This window comes from Balaenoptera physalus (assembly GCF_965194825.1).
Source record: "Balaenoptera physalus genome assembly, chromosome: 16".
Classification (NCBI taxonomy): domain Eukaryota; kingdom Metazoa; phylum Chordata; class Mammalia; order Artiodactyla; family Balaenopteridae; genus Balaenoptera; species Balaenoptera physalus.
The window spans coordinates 14,205,203-14,223,882 of NC_138898.1; the positions used below are offsets into that span (position 1 = coordinate 14,205,203).

Sequence of the window (18,680 nt, forward strand, 5' to 3'; positions counted from 1 at the left end):
GTAAAGTGGAGCAGGGGGCCGCTGGGATGGCAGGTACAGAGCCTGGGAGAGCTGTGCTGATGAGGGGTCATCCAAGCGGATGCGGGAGCTGGAGAGGAGAGCGTCAGTCGTCAGCCTTGTAAGCCTTGGTTTCCTAACCTGCAAAGTAGGGGTGGAGATTTCCTTTCCAGGTCTGATGACCCATGACCTCAGGCATAGGCTGTGTTTGGCTTCACATCTCGTCCCATGAAAGGCCAGCCCCTTGGGAGCAGCAGGAAGATGCTAAGTGGGTGTACACAGCCTGCTCCTCTCCTGGAGGAACCCGTCCCCCCCCATCCCTTCACTCCTCCGTGAAGGGCACTTGTTGTGGGGACCTCGCTGGTGTCTCACTGGTTCCAGGCTGACACTGCCAACGCTCCTCTCCAGGAGGGTCTGATGTGAGAGTAACTAAGGCCCCCTGTCTCTTTCTTGGTGCTTATGACGTCCTTGATCATCTCACCATAGCGCTGCATTAACCAAAGACTGAGAAGCATATCGCCCGTGGCACTGGAAATGATTTTAGATGGTCCACAAACATCATATAAATGTGCTGAATCACTCCACTGTTCTTTCAACCCAGACACAGTCTTAGGTCGGTGCTAGTATGTCGTGAACACCTCTCTCACACTTGCTAAGCCCCCTTTTTCAGCACAGAGGAGGCCTTAAGTTCAGAGCCCTCAGTAGACGACAGTATTTCGTGAGAATTCAGCGAAACTGGGTTTCTTTCTACTTCTGTTATTGACATTCATTTTTTTTTTTTTTTGGTACTCACCAACATCACCAACAAAGGGTATTTGACAGCATTAAGTCTGATCGTGTCAGTCCACTGTTCAAAGTTCTGCGGTGGCTTCCTGGTATGCTTAGAAGAAAGTCTGAAATGCTTTTGTTTTCTGGAAGCTTTTCATGACCTGACCCCTGCTGACTTCCTCCTTGTCTTCTGCCATCACTCTATCCTCCACTCACTCCTCCTTGGCATTCCTCCAAGATGGAATCTCAGTCTTACCTCAGGGCCTTTGCACATGCTGGGCCAGCTGCCTGGGATACTCTTGCCCCAGATCCTTCCATGGCTTCCTCTAGATCATGTAGATCTGTGCTCAGGTGCCACCACCTCAAAGGGGTTCTCTCTGATAATCATCACTAACTGACGCGCATCTCTCTCTCTCTCTCTCTCCTTCCTTCCTTCCTTCCTCCCTCCCCACTCCCTCCTTTCCTTCTTTCCTCTTTCCCTCCCTCCTTCCCTCCCCTTCCTCCCCCTCTCTCTCCACCCACCCCATTTCTAGCTCTTGTTTCCAATTTATCTCCCCCACTAAAATGACCGCTCTTTGTCTTGTTCCCTGCTGTGCCCTCAGGGTCTAGAACAGTGTCCAGCACACAGTAGAAACACAATAAATATGCATTTGAGTGAAAAAATAAATTAATATAGTTTCCTTTTAAAATCCATCTATTTAAGTTGAAAAGCAAATCACTTTAAAGCATTCAGTAAGTAGTCTGTATAGTGCAATGTGAGAAACTACAGGAAGGTGCTAGGTGATGGGCACACACGTGAAAGGCTCTGCATGAGAGTAGGATTTGGGAAATGCTTCCCTGAAGTGATTCTGGGATTATCTGGGAGAAGGAGAGCTTCCCAGTCCCCACCCTGCAGATCAATGAACAGATCACATCACTTTTCTGGTTGGTGCTCACAATTTCTGACCACCTAGTAGGTACCCTCAAATTTTAGATTTCTCTGATGCTCCTCCCCTTTCTGAACTGCCCTCACTCTCCTCCTCACCCAGGGCCAGATGCCCCTGGAGGCTGCAGCCATTTTTGAGCACCTGTGATGAGCTCAGCCCTGAACTAGTGATTGACAGGTATCACCTCTGTATAGTGAATAGTATCGTCCCCATTATACAGATGAGCAGTTACTCAAGTCACACACCTAGTTGTCCCAGGGTAATATGTTTGAGATTTCAACCATTTTCCCCTTCATGTCTCTTTCCCTTCATGTTCAGTAACACCCCTCCCACCTACTCAATTCAAGCTGCTTGGCTACTCGGCTACTTGGCTACTTGCTTTGCTCTGATTTAAGCTGGGATCCTCAAAAACCCAGAAGAAAAGAATATCTCGGAGGACATCAAGAACTGAGGCACAAACTAAAGGCTTTGATTTAGCCACAGGTGTGTTGAGTTGAGCTTAAAAAATGATTTTTTCAATTAAGAATCAATTGCCACTATTAAAAAAATCAGGAAATTTTACACCGAAGTCTGAATTGCTGGAATTTTTTTTTTGAAAATTCAGATGGTCAGGCCACAATGGGCCCACGTTCCTTCATGGCAGGCACCAGCTGGGCTTGAGTGTCAGTCATCCCTGATAGAGAGGCCTGTGTTCACCTGTTTCCACAGACCTCACTACTCCCTATTGTCTTACCACAGTGGACATCACTCACCTGCATCCCCCACCTGATCTATGAGTTTATGACCCTGAACAAAAAAGAAGAGAATCCACCCTAAGACTAGAAGAGCATTCTCCTAGGCTGATAGGAAAGGAGAACTGAGAAGGTTTGGGGCTCCCTGGGGAGAGAATTAGATCTGAAGGGGCCCAAAGGACAGCTGTAAGCAGTGATGGGCTGGTAAATGTTTAATAACTGCTCTCCAGGGAAAAAAATGTGTGTGTGTGTGTAAATTTTACTGGAATTAAGGATGTGTTTGTTGCACAAAATTGACAAATTTACAAATAATAATAAACACTTTATTGTAAATACTCTTTATTGTAAATGCCATCTAGCCAATTAATTCTCACAGAAATATTTTTGTTGATTTTTCTGCCAACCTCTTGATTCCAAAGCCAACCGTCACTGCAATTTAGCCATGATTTAACAAAATTAGACCACGAAGAAATGCTTGACAACAATACGACTCAGCAAAGAAGTTGCTGACGTCACTGAAGCATGAATGCAGTTCTGACATGAATGCTAATTGAAATTTTTGTTCGTGTTAACGAATAAGACGGAAGTAAAACAACAAAGACGTGTGTCCAGACTCCTTCACCAGTGACATGAGTCACCTGTTGGCTGAACTGGATAATAATCCCCTCCATTTTTTGTGCCATTCACAATGTATCGACTACAGACAGAACACACTGTTAAGTTTAATTTACATTATTAACATTGTATCCATCACATTCTTAAGACTGGGCAATCAACAAAACGACAAATCAAGCCCTGATCTGTGGTGTTCCCCAGTCCCTGTGGTGCAAATACACTCCCCGTGGATCACTGAAGACCCGGCAAGGGATGGGCAGTGCCCTTACCCCACGTTCCTCATGCGATGCAATAGGTATAAATTACCTTAAGAGCACAGATGAGAGCAAAATGTAGTAAAATAAGGAAGTGATGAGTTTTTAGTATGTATTACCTCAGTTTTAATATAATTTATTTAAGTATAAATTTAAATAATTTAATTTTTTAGCAGCTGTGTTTAACAACGAGCTTGCAAAACTCCTGAAAATTTAACAGTCAGCTCTCACAAGCCAGCACAAGCCAGCTCCAACACACCACCAGATCTAAGGGAAGTATCTAGAAATGAGAGGCAAGGACTCAGGGGAGGCCAGAGTCCTGCGGGAGAGGAGCTACTTGCTCAGTCTCCATCTGACTCACCCCTTGGGTGGGGGGTGACCCTTTACAACGTCCCAAAGGTGGGGACCTGGGTATTGAGGGTGAGCAGAAATCCCATCCATCCTGACCAGCTGAATGGGACCAAATGAAGACCCTCCTGATGGGAGACAGAGGTTAAATACACCCCTGGGGGCATAGTCATCCCCATTCTGTAGATGTGGAAACTGAGGCTTAAGGGAGTTGTTACTTATCCAGGGTCACTAGCTGCCAAGAGGTGGAGGCCACACCGACAACCAGGTTTGTTAGCTCCCAGACCCATCTCCTTTCTGCAAAGTCCTCCTGCGCCATCCTGGAAACAGCTCCTGGAGCTCATGACCTGCACTATGATGGTCCTTGGATTTTAGTGCACACAACTCTGGAATTCTGTTCACCTTTCCCCTAATTAAAACCTATATCCCTGAAAGAGATGACTAGCAACTTGAGAGCAGGGCCCATGCTGAATATCTGTGGTATTGCCAGCACTTAGAATTCCAGCTCATTGGCATCAGAAGAGATCTTAAGAACCACCTGGTTCAGAGCCCCCATTGTACATACAGGGAAAGCTGAGATGCCCAGTCAGACAGCAAGGACACCAGCAGCCTCAGGAGTAGAACTCCTACCAGCCATCTGAGTTGCTGGTGAATGACAAATATTCTAGGTAAGAGAATTAGACGGGTTGAACAAAACGAGATCTGAGAGCCAAAAAGCAGGCTTCCCCCTCCCCAGAAAGTCCCAACCAGATGGAAAAAGAGAGCAGAGAATATGGTACCCCCAGCTGGATTTAGGGGTGATTCCAGGAGAGACTTCCTGCCAGGGTGGTACCCTCGAGATTCTTTGAGAAAGCCCATGGAGCAACGAAGTCTCCATAAGATGTTCTCATCATAAGTTCATTACTGCAGAGATGCACAGAGTCAGTGGGGAAACTGAGGCAGGAAGGCAGAACCTCAGGAACCCTCAGAGCCTGAGACTCCACCTGAAGACTTTTGAGTTCTCAGATGTTCACCCCTTTCGCCCCAGCAAAACAGACCTCTTCCGGAGCAGGGGTGCCTCTTGAAGGACCACCTAGAACTTGTGCTCTGGCATCCAGGCAAGCAGGAAGCTGAAGACTGTCTGCTAAAGCCATGGTTCCAGCATTTTCCAGATGGACTCCTCAGGAGGCCGCAGAGACCTCAATTCGGCTGTACTGGATGCCAGCCGAGCTCTGCCTGTGGCCAAAGCTCAGGGCGAACCTGGAGAGCAGAGAGTAAGTGGGGTCAGAGGGTGACAGGGCCTGGTGGCCTTCCCCGGGGGTGATGGGAGTGGACCATACATGGGATCGCCATCCCATCCCCACCCCACTCCTACCTGACCCTTCCTGCTTCCTGCCTTAAGGCACACTTCCATCTTCTGGACCACCCAGCTGCTCCCCCTGGTCTTCCTGTGTCCACCCACGCCTCCTACAGCCAGTTCTCCTCATCACAGGACTGACCTTTCTAAGCACGAAGACCAACTCCTGTCACTCCTGCTGAGAAGTGATGTCATGCTCAGCCTCACATCTAAGCCCCTCTCTGCAGCCGGCCTCTCCCGTGTCACCGCCCTCCCATCCCATCTTCCCATTTCACCCCGGCCACATGGGTCTCCTTCTCGCTCTTCAAAACCCCCAACTTGTTCCCACCTCAGGGCCTTTGCTCTGGCTGTTCCCTCTGCCTAGAACACTCTCTTCCAGCTCTTGGAAAAGATGGCCTTTTCTCATTATTCAGGTCTCAGCTCAATTGCCACCTCTTCGCAGAGGCCTTCGTTGAGCATCCTTTCATTCATTCACTAGAGCTAGAGTCACTGCTGGCCTGTCATGGGCCAAGCACTGTTCTAGGCCCTGGGAATAGAGCAGTGAACATGACAGGTGCACAAAAATGTCCTTCAATGTCATGAAGAGCTCACGATCAACTTGTGTCATTAATGTACCCATGGTACACTTGGACCCTAGCTAAAGAAGTGGAAAGCTCCACACTGCCCCCAGATCCACTGTTCACTCTCTGACAGTTAACCTGCCTTATTTTCCTCATGATATAAACCCCACTCTCATTTATCTTATTCATGCATTTGGGTGTTCTGTAATCCATCTCTCCCCTTTGCATTAAAATGTAACTTCCTCCTCAGTCCAGAGACACGGTGTCTCTTGGTCACAGGTCTGTCCCCCGAGCCTAGTACAGTGCCTGGCTCCTAGCTGGCACTTGGAAATATTTGCTGAAAGTGAATGAACGGATTCCTGAGAAATTGGGCTAAAAGATTTTTGAAAGCTCTTTTGGTGATCATATCACCCTGGGAATGGAAAGGTCTCTTCTGAACCCAAGTAACCTGATGTGAAAGGGAAAGGAACATGCTTATGGCACTCAATGGCCACTGATGGCAAGGGGGTCTGAGCCCCTCGGTTGCTAATGTCTCTCTAAAGGAGCAGAGGAAACAGACCGTTAAGCTGCAGGTCCCCATTTCCAACAAGCACATCTGCAGCATGAGGACACGAATAGAAGTAAACCCCACAGCAGTGGATGGTGGCTCCATCCAGCTTCCATTCTCTTGTCTCCTTGGGGCTCTAGGTCTCCTCTGTTGCATGCGATCTTTGTAGGACTGTCAATAGAGGGGCCTTGCCCTATCCTGGCCAAGTTGGGGGTTAGGGGGGTGGGCACATAAACCAGGCTTAGCCAATCAGACTCTCTCCTGGGAATGTGATTCTTTTAGGGAGCAACACAGCACTGAGAACAGTTGGTGCTGGAAGGAGGGTCCCATTAGTGCTTGCTTGCAAGATCTCCGGAACTTCCCGTGTCCCCATGCTCCCCACTGTTGAGTTTCTTTCTCTCTCTGTGGCCTCTGATATCAGGGGCCCCCTGAACGGTAAGGACTGGAGTGATGACTCACCCAGCCAAAGTTGGCTCCGGACCCAGCCAAAGCCCCTAACTTCCTGTCTTTTCCTGAGGCTGTAGAAGATCCAGCCTGCTTTCCCCACGGTCTGGCCCAGGCTCCTGAGTCCCCAGGTCCAGCTCAGTGTTCCCCTGAGCTGCAATTCCCTCCTGCCTCACCCTAAAGCTGGCTTCTGCCTGCCTTTCTGCCTCCTTAGCTTCTTATTCCAGAGGAGGGGTCTGGAATCTTCTCCCAAGAAAGCCGGTATGGCAGAGATTCCAGGTGGCTCCTAGTATCTGTCCCTCCTTTATGTCTAGTAACAGCACCCTCGATGTTTAGGTGAGCACATGACACCCAGATTAAAGACCATGTTTTTCAGCCGCCCCTGCATGTGGATGTGGCTAAGTTCCGTCCAAAGGGTTGTAGATGGAAGTGACGTGTGGATCTTTCAGGTTGTGTGGCCACCTCTTCCCCTTCCCTCTTTTAGGGATGTGGTGGCTCTCACGGGCCATGTGGAAAAGTTTACACTGAAGAGATGGCAGAGCAACAAGAGAGAAGGAGCCTGGGGCCCTGGATGACCTCTTGAAGCACAGCTTCAACGCCAGCCCTGGACCCCCTATATTCAGACTATTCCAAGCAGCCAAATCTGTCTCCTAACGAATATGGCTGGACTGCTGAGGGCCCCACAGAAGGTGTCATGCAACAAACTGGGAGTGTGCGGCTGGCAGAGAACACTCTGGGGTGGGGTGGACCAGGTTTGAAGTTTCACATGGACTCATTCTGCATCCCTTTGGGGGCCAGGTTGGGGCTTGGCAGGAAGCTGCAGGGAGGCAAGTTCCAACTCACCGTTAGAATGATTTACCATTTTAATTTGTTAGGGCCTCCCAGGAATAGAATGGGCAGTCAGACGCTGGTGACTCCCTTTACGACAAGAGGCAACCTGGGGCATTTGCCAAGGATGCTTAGGATTATGGTGGTTTCAGGTCCCTTCTGACACCCCCCAGTACTCTTTATTTCAACAGCCCAAAGTCCCTGATGTTAAGATTTTGAACTCCTGTCTAGGACCTACAGACCTTATGTGATCTAGCTCCTACCCACTTGGCCAATCTGATCTTCTCTCCTCCTCCCCTCCCTCCTTGCTCCCTCTGATCCAGCCACACTGGCTTCCTCGTTGTTCCTTGCATGTGCCAGATACACTCCCAACCTCAGGGTCTTTGCACCTGCTGTTCCCTCTACCTGGAAGGCTCGCCCTGCCTCATCTTTACGTGGCTGCCTCCTTCTCATTAACTTAAATGGCACCTACGCAGGGCATCCCTCTCTGACCACCCACTCTGATTTAGCCACAACCCTGTGCCCCTGTCTCCCTCTCCACCAACCAGACCCTCTCAATGTATTTTGTTCTGTTTCCTTTTCTTCCAGCTACTCACCACTAACTGAAATGCTTTTGTTGCTGCATTCATTGGCTTATTTATTTTCTGTTCCCCTCCCCTACTAGAATGGAAGTTCCATGAGGACAAGGACCTTCTCCATCTTATTTTCAGACACATTTCCTACGGCCCAGAACACCGTGTGGCATATTAACACCCACTGAATGAGTAGATTATGCTCACAGTTCTTTGTGTGTGATTCAAAAGGCCATGATTATAATATTTTGTTTCTCCGAGCTTCCATGACTCCAAGATTCTGTGGTTTTAGGATCTAACTATTCTAACCTCCTATGAGTCCATAACTGCATGATTTTTAAATTCCTATGAGCTGAGCTCAAAGTCAAATAAAACTCTGCTGTAGGAAGACACAAAACAACTCAAAGAAAAGAGTTCATGTATGAAGACAGGACAAAACTCACTGTATCCAGGCAGTAAGAACAACAGGAAGAGAAGAAAAACACTCTTTTTTGCAAAGGGAAAGTGTAATGACTAAAATCCTGAAGCAAAGTGCTCAGGGTTTGATGCCACTCTTCCCCCCAGGCCAGCCCTGGCCCCCTTACCGTCTCTTCTGGAATTGCTGGTCTATCTCTGTCAGCGACTGGCCTTTTGTTTCAGGGACAAAAAAATAGATGAAGCCCAGGCCGAAGACAGCAGTCAGCCCGTAGAGCAGGAAGGTCCAGGACAAGCCAATGGCACCTGGGAAAAACGGAGTGGGAGTGTGGGCAGGGCACAGCCTGGGCCAACTCCTCAAACACTGAAAATCAGTTCACCCAAAGCAGATCCTCTAGATGGTAGATTTGCAGTATGACTAACACGCTGTCAGATAAAAGTACCTTAAAGCAGGAGTAGGACTGGTTGTCCCAGAGGCAGGCAAAGGGCCAGGGCCCAAATCCACAAACATCTAGGACATGGTGTCTTTATGGGAAAGCCCGCTCACCCACTCACCCACACCCGAAATACTAGCCAGAGGTGCACACTTGGCACCTGAAAATGTGCATGGAGGGAAAATGACATCCACCTCAGCAGCCAAACAGCTGTGGGGGCAGCCTTGGCAAAGCTCAGCTCCAAAAAACCATCCTCAGAAATTCCATGAATTGGTTTTTCAATGAATCAAGCATTCAGCCAATTTGGCCTGTGACTGGTTTGCGAGAGAAGGCAGAAGCCTCAGCTCCATCCAGAAGGCTGTGGAGGCAGAAGCACTAATTACGTTTCAGACACCATTCTCACCTCTAACAGCCAGGGCCACACCTCCTCCAAGCAGCCACCCTTAACCAGCTTGACCTCCACTTAATCCTTATACCAGCAGAGAGAGTGCTGGGCTGGGAGAAGGAAGACGGGGTTCTAGTCTTCTAACTAACTGCCTGGCTAGACTTGGGAAGGACGTATTTCCCAGTCTGTGAGATGGGGATGATAGGGATATGATACAGTTCTAATAAGCCCTCCCTCCCTCCCTCCTCCCCTCTCTCCTTCCCTCCCTCCCTCTTTCCCTCCCTTCCTTCCTTCCCTCCTTCCTCTCTCTTTCTCACTCATTCATCCCACATAAAAGGGATGCTTGAAGACTAAGGCACCAAGGAGAAGCTTGGACTCCCAAAGACTGTGTATGGGAGACAGGCACGGTGGCTGGGTTCTTCTACCAGTATTTCCCACAGTCCCCCAAGGCTCCTCCTTTGAAGAGGAAACACTTGGGTGCGGGAAATGGGAAAATAACTAAACCCTAAGAACTGTGCCTTGGGGCCCCGCAGTGAAGGAGCCCAGCCCACTTCGGCCTCGATGACCACTGGCCTTGGGTCAGGAACATCCTCAGCATCTCAGAGACCCTTCCCTGGTGTTCTGGGCCTATATAATTCCCACCTGACCCCATCACTGCCCAGACTGGGTCTGAAGGCTAGTCAGGAAGAGAAGACGTCACCCAAACTAGATCTGAGAAGACCTTCCTGCTGGCAGGTGGGCATGATCCAGTTTAAGCTGGTTTAGAACAAAACAAAAAGGTCGTGGCTCCTGCATCTGCTGGTCTCAGACACATTCTCTCCAAGGCTGGGGTAGACCTTCGCCTCTTATCTGGCCTGGAGAATTTTACAGCATGTCTGAGGGTTCTGGATGTTGTCAGACGCTTCCGTGGAGCCTCTGCACAAAGTTTTATTTGAAGAATAGTTCTGCTGCAAAAAAAAAATTTTTAACTCCTCTGCTTTAAGAGTGGAAACTTTCAGCTACAGAGAGGAGAATGGACTTGTCTCGATGGGGGCACACTCAGGACTCCCAAACCCCCATCCCCCCACCACCAATCGGAGATGGCTTCCTGGACAGAGGAGAACTGGATGCTTCAGCTCTAACCTCCCTTCAGCCTCAACTCCCAGGCTGTCAATAAAGCCAGCCCCCTGCAGCTGATGGGGCCTGGAATGAAGTAGAAAGCTCACAGGTCATATCTTCTGTTGTCTTTGCCTCCCAGCCCTCCTTTTCCTTGTTCTAGCACCTCGATTTTCATTTGGGGCACCCTCCCCCAACTCTCAGTCCATGCAGTTGGGTGGGGCTGTCCGTCCTCCCCCTTCCCCGGGTCTCCAGAGTGGGTATATGGCCCCAGGCCCGGGCATCAGACTATTCCAGCCCTCCAGACACAGTGATTGGGTCAGGGATGGGCACGTGATCTTGCTGAGCCAATGAGAATCAGCCCCAGGACATGAGTGACAGCCACTGAGAAAGACATGCTCTCCTTCCCCGGGGCTGCCAAGATGAAGAGACCCGCTCGTGGTCATCTTTGCGTGGAGGTGGGTCTGCCTGGGAATGAAGCCCACGGCACAGGAGGCAGAGCCAAGAGAGCATGAAAGCTGGCCCACAGTTTTGTTGAAGCCTCTGGATCAGAGGTGCTTGAAGCAAACTACCCTCCTCTTTTCATGATTTAAGACAAAAATATTACCTTTTGTTCACAAACTGGTTTGCATGGGGTTTTCTGTGACTTATACCTGGACGATATGGAGGCCCAGGCTCTGTCTGGAGGCAGTTGTTTCTGGATCTTGAAGGAACCGGACCAAGGAATTAGGTCAGAGGACTCACCGATGAGGTCAAGGAAGGAGAGGCTGATGAAGAGGTTGGCAGCCCAGTTGAAGCTGTTGCAGAAGGCAAAGGCTCGCCCTCGGATCTCCACGGGGTAAATCTCGCTGAGGACAAGCCAGGTCACTAGGACAGGAGAGCAGGGAGGACTCTTAGGCTGCAGCTGGGTTTGCCCAGAAAACTGAGGGGTTTCCCGGGACATCAGACTTTCAGTGTCCTGGGCGAACTGGGATGGTTGGTCACCCTACTCATTAAATTCCTTTCCAGCTAAACCCTTCTGAGTGAGCTATCCAGGAGCACATTCTGGTTTTATGAGGCCTGAAGCTTAGACAATTTGGGGCCTTTATAAGAAAGAAAATACTACAAACATAAATTAGACCTCTGCCCTCGGAAGAAGTACCTCCAGGGAAGCAAGGAGCCCTGAAATCTGAGTTCATTGTTCTCATGGTCAAGCCACCTCTAGTCCCTCTGAGACCCTGACGGATTCGGTCCCCAGGCTTCCCACTAGGAGAGGTGGAAGGCTCCAGAGTTACCTGCAAGAGAACTCCCACTTACCTGGTCCAAAGCCAAAGGAGAAGGCGCTCACAAAGAGCATCATGCAGACCAGTGCGGTCCAGTGCAGCAGGGCATGCTCAGGGGCAGGAGAAGGGGGTGCAGCGGGCGCGATGCTTAGGGCTGGCAGAGGAAGGGCAGTGGGGTCCCCAGCTCCCGGATGAGGCTTGGTTTTCTCAGAGGCTGACAAGACTGGCCGCCCTGGGCTCTGGTCGGTCATTGGCCGCAGAGGTGGAGCCAAGCCCCTGGGCAGCCCAGAGTCTCCAGGGAGGCCTGACAGCCTAGTGGCATTGGGCATGGCCAGGCAACTTGGGCCTGAGTCCATGGGCACAGCAAAGCTGACAAGGCCGATACCGCTGACCGACAGGGCCATGAGGGCACAGCCAGCGAGTAACAGGGCCCTGCGGCCCGCTCGGTCCACCAGCCCCATGGCGGTCAGGGTGGCCGCCACCTTCACGGCGCCGAGCCCCACGGAGGCCAGCACAGCCGAGGAGGCCCCACGGAAGCCGACTGAATGGAAGATGGTGGAGGCGTAGCACAGCACGTTGGGCTGCCCTGTTAGCTGCTGGAAAAGCACCAGCCCCAGCCCCACCGTGGTCCGGCCTCGCATGTTATCCCTGGTCCTGAAGAGGTCCAGGAAGGAGTATCTTGGCCTCCCCAGGTCCAGCTTCGTGGCCTCGCCTCCCTGGAGGGGGATGAGGTCCCTGTGGGCTGCAGCATCAGCTGTACCAGGGGGGAGGAGGAGGAGGCTGAGGGACTGCAGGAGAGCAGGTGCAGTGGCCCAGCCAAACATATGCCTCCAGCCCCAGAGGGCACCGGCCAGCGCGTAGTTGAGTGCATAGGAGAGCAGGATGCCCACGGTGATGCCTGCCTCGTAGAGGGACACCAGCACTCCCCGCTGCCGTGGCCCAACCAGCTCTGACACGTAGATACAGCAGGCCATGGAGGAGAGGGAGATGGCAAAGCCAGCCACTGAGCGGCCCAGGACCAGCCAGGTCAGGGAGCTGGCCAGGCTCAGGCTCAGGCTGCCTGCCAACAGCACCAAGTTGCTCCCGAGGATGGCTTGCTTCCTGCCATAGCGGTCGATGAGGAAGCCCCCTACCAGGGAGGCAAGGAGAGCCCCCAGGAGCAGACTGCCCACCAGGAGCTCCTGTTCCGAGCAGCTTAGCCCAAAGTCAAGCTGAAGTGGCAGTAGGGCACCCGATATGACTGCCAGTTCATAGCCAAAGGTCAGGCCACCCAGCAAAGACACAGAGGCACACAGGGGCAGGAGGAGTGAGGGTCGGCCTGGAAAACAAAAGTGACAGGGACAGAGTCCAGAATGTTTCCTGCCAGAGCATCCATCCAACCTCCTCTCCCTCTGTCCACCCCTCCACCTCTCCATCTATTCACTCATCCATTCATGTATCCTTCTACTACATCCATCCATCTATTCATTTATTCATCCATCCATCCATCCATTCATCATCCATTTCTTGCTTTGTCCGTCCATCCTTCCATCTATCTAATCCACCCATTCACCCATTTATCCAAATACCCACGCATGCATGCATCCACCCATTTGTTCACTTCTTCCTTCATTCCATCCATTTCTCCATCTCTCCATCCATCCATCCATCCATCCACTTCTTCCTTCATCCATTTCTCCCTCCAACCTTCCTTCTATCCATCTACTTCACCCATCCACCCATCCACTCCTTCCTTCATCCATCCACTCCATTCATTCACCCATCTATTTACTAATCAATCTATCCACCCAGCCCTTCATCATTCACTCCTCCATCCATCTATCTACTCCCTCCACCACATTTTCATCCATTCATTGGCCCATTTATCTACCCCTTAATTCACCCAAACATCCATCCATTTTTTGATCCATCTATCCACGCATATTTGCATTCCATCCCTTATTTACCCAGACACACACCCATCCATTCATGCATCCATCCAATCATTCCAAAATTTATCTGGCATCTACAACACACCAGGCAGTGTTCCTGGGGATTGCAATACAATGGTGTTTTCAAAGATCTGACATTCTAGTAGAAAAAGGCAAATGATAAATGAATTAATATATAATATAATTTCAGGTGGTGATGGGTGTCATTTAAAAAAAAAAAAGGCAGAGAAGGGAACTCCCTGGCAGTCCAGTGTTTAAGACTCCACGCTCCCATTGCAGGGGGCGTGGGTTCGATCCCTGGTCAGGGAACTAGATCCCCCATACATGACGCAACTAAGAGTTCGCCTGCCACAACTAAGGAGCCCATGTGCTACAACTAAGACCCGTGCAACCAAATAAATAAATATTTTAAAAAATAAAAAAATAAAACTACATTCTGTGTATTCTTGGATTAAGTAAATGAAGAAATATATTAAGAATGATGGAAGCTATGTTTTAAAAAAGTAAAATAAAATGTGGCCAATGTGATTAAGGAACTGCGTTTTTAATTTATATTTAATTTTAATTAAGTGTGAAAATAGCCGCATGTGGCCAGCAGCTACCATATTGGCAGAACAGTTAAACAGGTTGCTCTTAATTTTTAATTTACATACGTAAACAAATATTTCTGGAAGCGTCAGGAGTAATCATGTGTCTGTCTCACCCATCCCCACCCTGGACCTGACAAGAAGATTCATAACATTATAGCCAGATTTATGGAGTGTTTGATCTGGCCCAGGCACTGCTTTGAGCACTTCTAGTGTTAATAGCTCATTTAATTCTCACCACAACTTTATGAGGTGGGCTTTTGTATTATTTATGAATGAGTAAACTGATCATCAGAGACTTGCCTAAGGTCAAGAGTAGTGAGTAGCTGTGTCTAGATTCAAAGCCAGGTGGTCTGGCTCCACAATCCCTGCCCTTAACCACTCCATTATTATACCTTGGCATAATAAGATTTCACCCTGTTCTCTTACTTATGCCTTGCTCCATCTGTGTTAGGCAATTTTTGTGCAGGGGGGAGGAGTTTCATGGGTAAAGGAATCACCCCCCACTTTCTGCTCACCCTTCTCCCCATCACCTCTGCCCCCCAGGGAATAGCCCCCTACCATTCCCTGGCTGGCCTTGTCCTTCCTCTTCATGACCATCAGTAAATACCCTGGGGAGATTATGCTGCCCAGGTCCTGCCCCTTCTTCACCTCCCTCTGCCCCATCTCCCTCGGTTTCTGGAGTTTACTGCCAGAAGGGAAGGTTCTTCCAGGCCATGTGAGGCAATCAAGTGAAAACACAGAATTTTTCTGCCATTTCCTGGGCTCTTCTTGAGGTGAATGGGAACCCAGCCAAAGGGCTCACAGGCAAAGCTGACTGTCCACAGGTTCTGCTGGAAAATGCAGCAGTACAGTTTCAGGTCACAGTGGTAAGAGCAGAACAGCAAAAATAAAAGTGAGATCAAACTGTAATAATAAAAAGTGTCATTGATGGAGTATTTCCTCTCTGCAAAGACTTTAGGTGCCTTCTCTCAATTTATCTTCGTAACAACTCTAGGTGGTACTGCTACAATTATCCCCATTTGACAGATGGGAAAACTAAGGCTCAGAGTGTTCTCACAGCTGGGAAGCAACAGGATCAGGACTCAGACGCTGACCCATCTGACTCCCAAACCCATGCACTTAAGAGCTTTGCTGGATTGACTTCAAGCAAGAAGGGCCGATCAGAGATAGGTGGGGTGTGAGAGAGAGCAGGGGCGTAGGGGGCAGATGTGGAGGGGAAATAAAGTTCTCAGGAAAATCCCAAGTCACAAAGCATGGTGAAGTGCTACTGACCCATGGAGCTGTGAAGGACAGCCTCAAATGAGTCAGGGCCGCTAGAAAGATGGGGGAAGAGGATTCTCTTCCTTAAGCTTTCCAAGGCTCCCACTACCTGCTCCATTAAGTCCTAACTCCTTAGCATGACCTCCCAGGCCCTTCATGAGCTGGTGGCCCCAGCCCAACTCCTTGGCCACCTCTCCTCCCCACCCCTGTCCCCACCTCTCCAACACACCCTGCAAACACTGGTTCCCGGCACACACCGTAGATTTTCATGCCGCTCTGCCTCTGCATGTGCTGGTCCCTCTCCTGCTCCTCCCATGTTTCCCAAATGCCCACTTATCCGCATCCCGGCTCACCTCTCCAAGGGGCCTCTGGTAATACACGTCTGTTATTTGGCATCAGTCTCACCGGCTCTGTGGGGAGCTGCCCTTCCCTGTCCCGTCTTCAACTCTCAGTCTCCGGATCTGGGGTAGAGATGACCTCCCTACTCCACCCCCACCATCCAGCTCCAGAGGTGTGTCCATGACCCAGATCTGATCAGCCAGCAGGTTCCCCGGCCTTGGACAGTGGTGAATGTCACGTGGCTGAACCTGAGCCAGTGAGAGCCAGTCCAGTCCAGGGTGTTTGCTTACTTGGGGTACTGAGCTGGTAGTTTACCTGCCTAGAGCAGCTGGGGGCCATCTCCCCTTGGGAGGGATTCCTGACAATGCTGCCTGAGCCCCTCGATCCAACCATGCCTGAAGCCATGGACTTTTCAGTGACCAATAAATAACCCCCCACTCTTTTTTTTTTTTTTTTGGCTAAGCTAGTTTGAGGGAATCTGTAATTCCTGTAGGTCTTCCTCAACTTTCCAAGTCATATTTTTCACTTCCAACCGACTCTGCTTTCTCCTGCATTTGCTCACACCAAGTAATTGAATAAGTGATGTGTTTACCTTATTGAACTGAGCAGGGGGATGGGGACAGAGACTTACTGTCTCTGTGCCTCCAGGGCTCCAGCCCCACCCTGACACCCAAGATGGGCTCAATAAAGCTTCTACTGAGTGAACAAATGACTGAGTCAGGGTCCAGGGTGGTATCTCCACGTCCCATTCCAGGACTGTGTCAGATACATTTGAACTTAATCTACTGCTCAAGAGCAACTGGGGGGATCCTACGATAGCCCAAGTCAGACCACATCATTCTGCGCAGAGCCCCCCAAGGCTCCCACTTCACTCTGAAAAAAAGCCAGTGTCCTGAGAGTGGCCTTCAAGGCCCTGTAGGACCTGCCTCCCTTCACTGGGCTCCAGTCACACCAGCCTCCTTCCTGTTCCTCCTCACTCCAAGCCTGTCTCAACTCAAGGCTTTTTACCAGGTGTCACCTCTGCCGGGAAAGCCCTTTCCCTCCATCTCAGAGGCCCCAATCCCCCTTCCCTCTGGTCTCTGCTCAAACGTCGCCTTCTTATGAGACCTTCCCTGGCCCTCTACTTAAAAATGCAAACTCCCATGGCACCCAGCACTTCGTATTCCCTTCTCTGCTTGTTTTTCTCCATGGTACTTTTCATCATCTGAAATAACTATATGTTTTACATATTTATTGGGCTCCCCAAGCAGAATGTCAGCCCCAAAGGAACAGGAATTGTTTGTTTGTTCTCAGTTGTCTCCTGATGCTGGGGACAGTTCCTGGCATACAGTAGGCACTCAGTAAGTACTGGTTGAGTAGACAGATGATTGAATGAATGAATGAACTCAGCACATAGGGAATCCAGAGAGAAAGGATCCTGGCTCTTGAGCATCCTGGGGTTGGGGGGTGGGGGGTGGTGTCCAGGGCATGGAAGTGGAGTAAATCCTGGCCTCCAAATTAGGGTGGCCTAGCCTGGATTTAGGAACCACTCTCCCTTTCTACGGATTGCCTGTCTAAATATGGTATGTGAAGCTGTCCCACACTGGAGGAAATCCCTCAGTTCTCTAAGCCTCTCACTGTGGAAGGCAGAGCTGCCCAGGGAGAGAATCAAGGGGCAGGTGGAGTGGAAAGAACCCAGGTTTTGGGTGCCCATATCACCAGCTGCAAGTCCCAGGGCACCCTCAGTTGGTGACACTAGAGCAGCATTTCAACCAGAGTCACAATGTATTGGGTCCCTCCCCCACCAGAGACCTGCCTTGTCTTCCCCTTAAAATCCAGGGAAAAACCAGGTTTGAAACTGAACCATGCAAATATATTTGGCTTCCAAATGTCCCAACAACAGGTGATACTTACAGAGCAGTCACTATAACCAACCTCACATCCTTTTCCAGAAGCCATACCTGTATCAGCTGCCTTAACCCCTACAGCAACCCTGTAACACAGGCACTGGTGCCATTCCCATTTTACAGATGAGGCAACTGAGTCACAGAGAGGTAAAGACGTTTGCCTACGGTTGTAAAGTGACAGAGCAGGTTCTGAACTCGAGCAGTCTGACTCCAGAATCCCAATGTTGGGTGTGATAAAAAAATAAAAGCTCATGTTAACTGACCATTTACCATGGGCAAGTGGTATATGGAGTAATTAAGTTCATATTCTCACGTCATTCACATGGCTTCCCTGTGATAGGGTGTTTTATGACGACTGTTTTGTAGATGAGGAAACCGAAGGTCAGAGAGCTTAACTACACTGTCCCAGGTCACGATGCACCCGGGGAAGTGGGAGAAGGAGGGCTGGAACACAGGTCTTTCTGACCCCAAAATCTATACACCGAGCCACTGAGTCCCCGACCCCTAAACCAATGTCTGCCACATAGTAGGTGGATGAATATTGACCCTTTGATGCTTCCGAATCCAGAGAGAAAAACAGAAACCTTAGTCTCCTGGAGCAACAAAGAAATTCCCTACTCCCCACCCCTGCCATCTCCCCTCTACTGAGTATCTGGAGAGTAGAGGTTTTGTCTATTTTGTGTAGGGCAGCATCCCCAGGCCTAGAACAGCGCCTGTTGGGAAGTGCTCCGCGAGTGGATGAATGAATTTGCTCCCTTCGGAGCCTCCACTTCTTCATCTGCAGAATAGGAACAATTTCACTCGCTTGCTGGATGCTGTAAGGCTTAAAGCGGTCAGGAGAGGGTCTGGCCCCGAGTAAGCGCCCAGTATCAAGCAAGGAGCCCTCTCAGGTCACTTTTTCTGGGCAGAAAGGAGCATGGAAGGAAGTGGGCCCACGTCCCTTCCCAGCCACCAGCCAAGGCCTGCTGTCCCGGCTGCCACCCGAGTGGGCTGTATCTGGTCGGGGAGCTGCAGCTCAGGGCAAAGAGTGCGCGCGCAGGGATGGGGTCGCCGGCCTTCCCTGCCCGCAGCGCCGATGGAGACTTACCCATGCTGAGCAGGACTCCGAGGCAAGCTGGGGGCTCTGGGGGCCCGGGCGCGCATCCCCCGGCCGAGTCC

The 18,680-nt window shown here is 50.3% G+C and overlaps 1 protein-coding gene across 1 annotated transcript; it reads right to left on the reverse strand.

The window, feature by feature from the left end:
• Positions 1-2,744: 2,744 nt before the first annotated feature.
• On the reverse strand, positions 2,745-18,680 carry SLC2A10 (solute carrier family 2 member 10). The gene is given in 6 exon segments (XM_082429439.1): positions 2,745-4,878; positions 8,511-8,646; positions 10,999-11,121; positions 11,551-12,834; positions 18,610-18,652; positions 18,654-18,680. Coding segments are annotated over 6 exon segments (1,677 nt in total). The 5' UTR covers positions 18,666-18,680; the 3' UTR covers positions 2,745-4,799.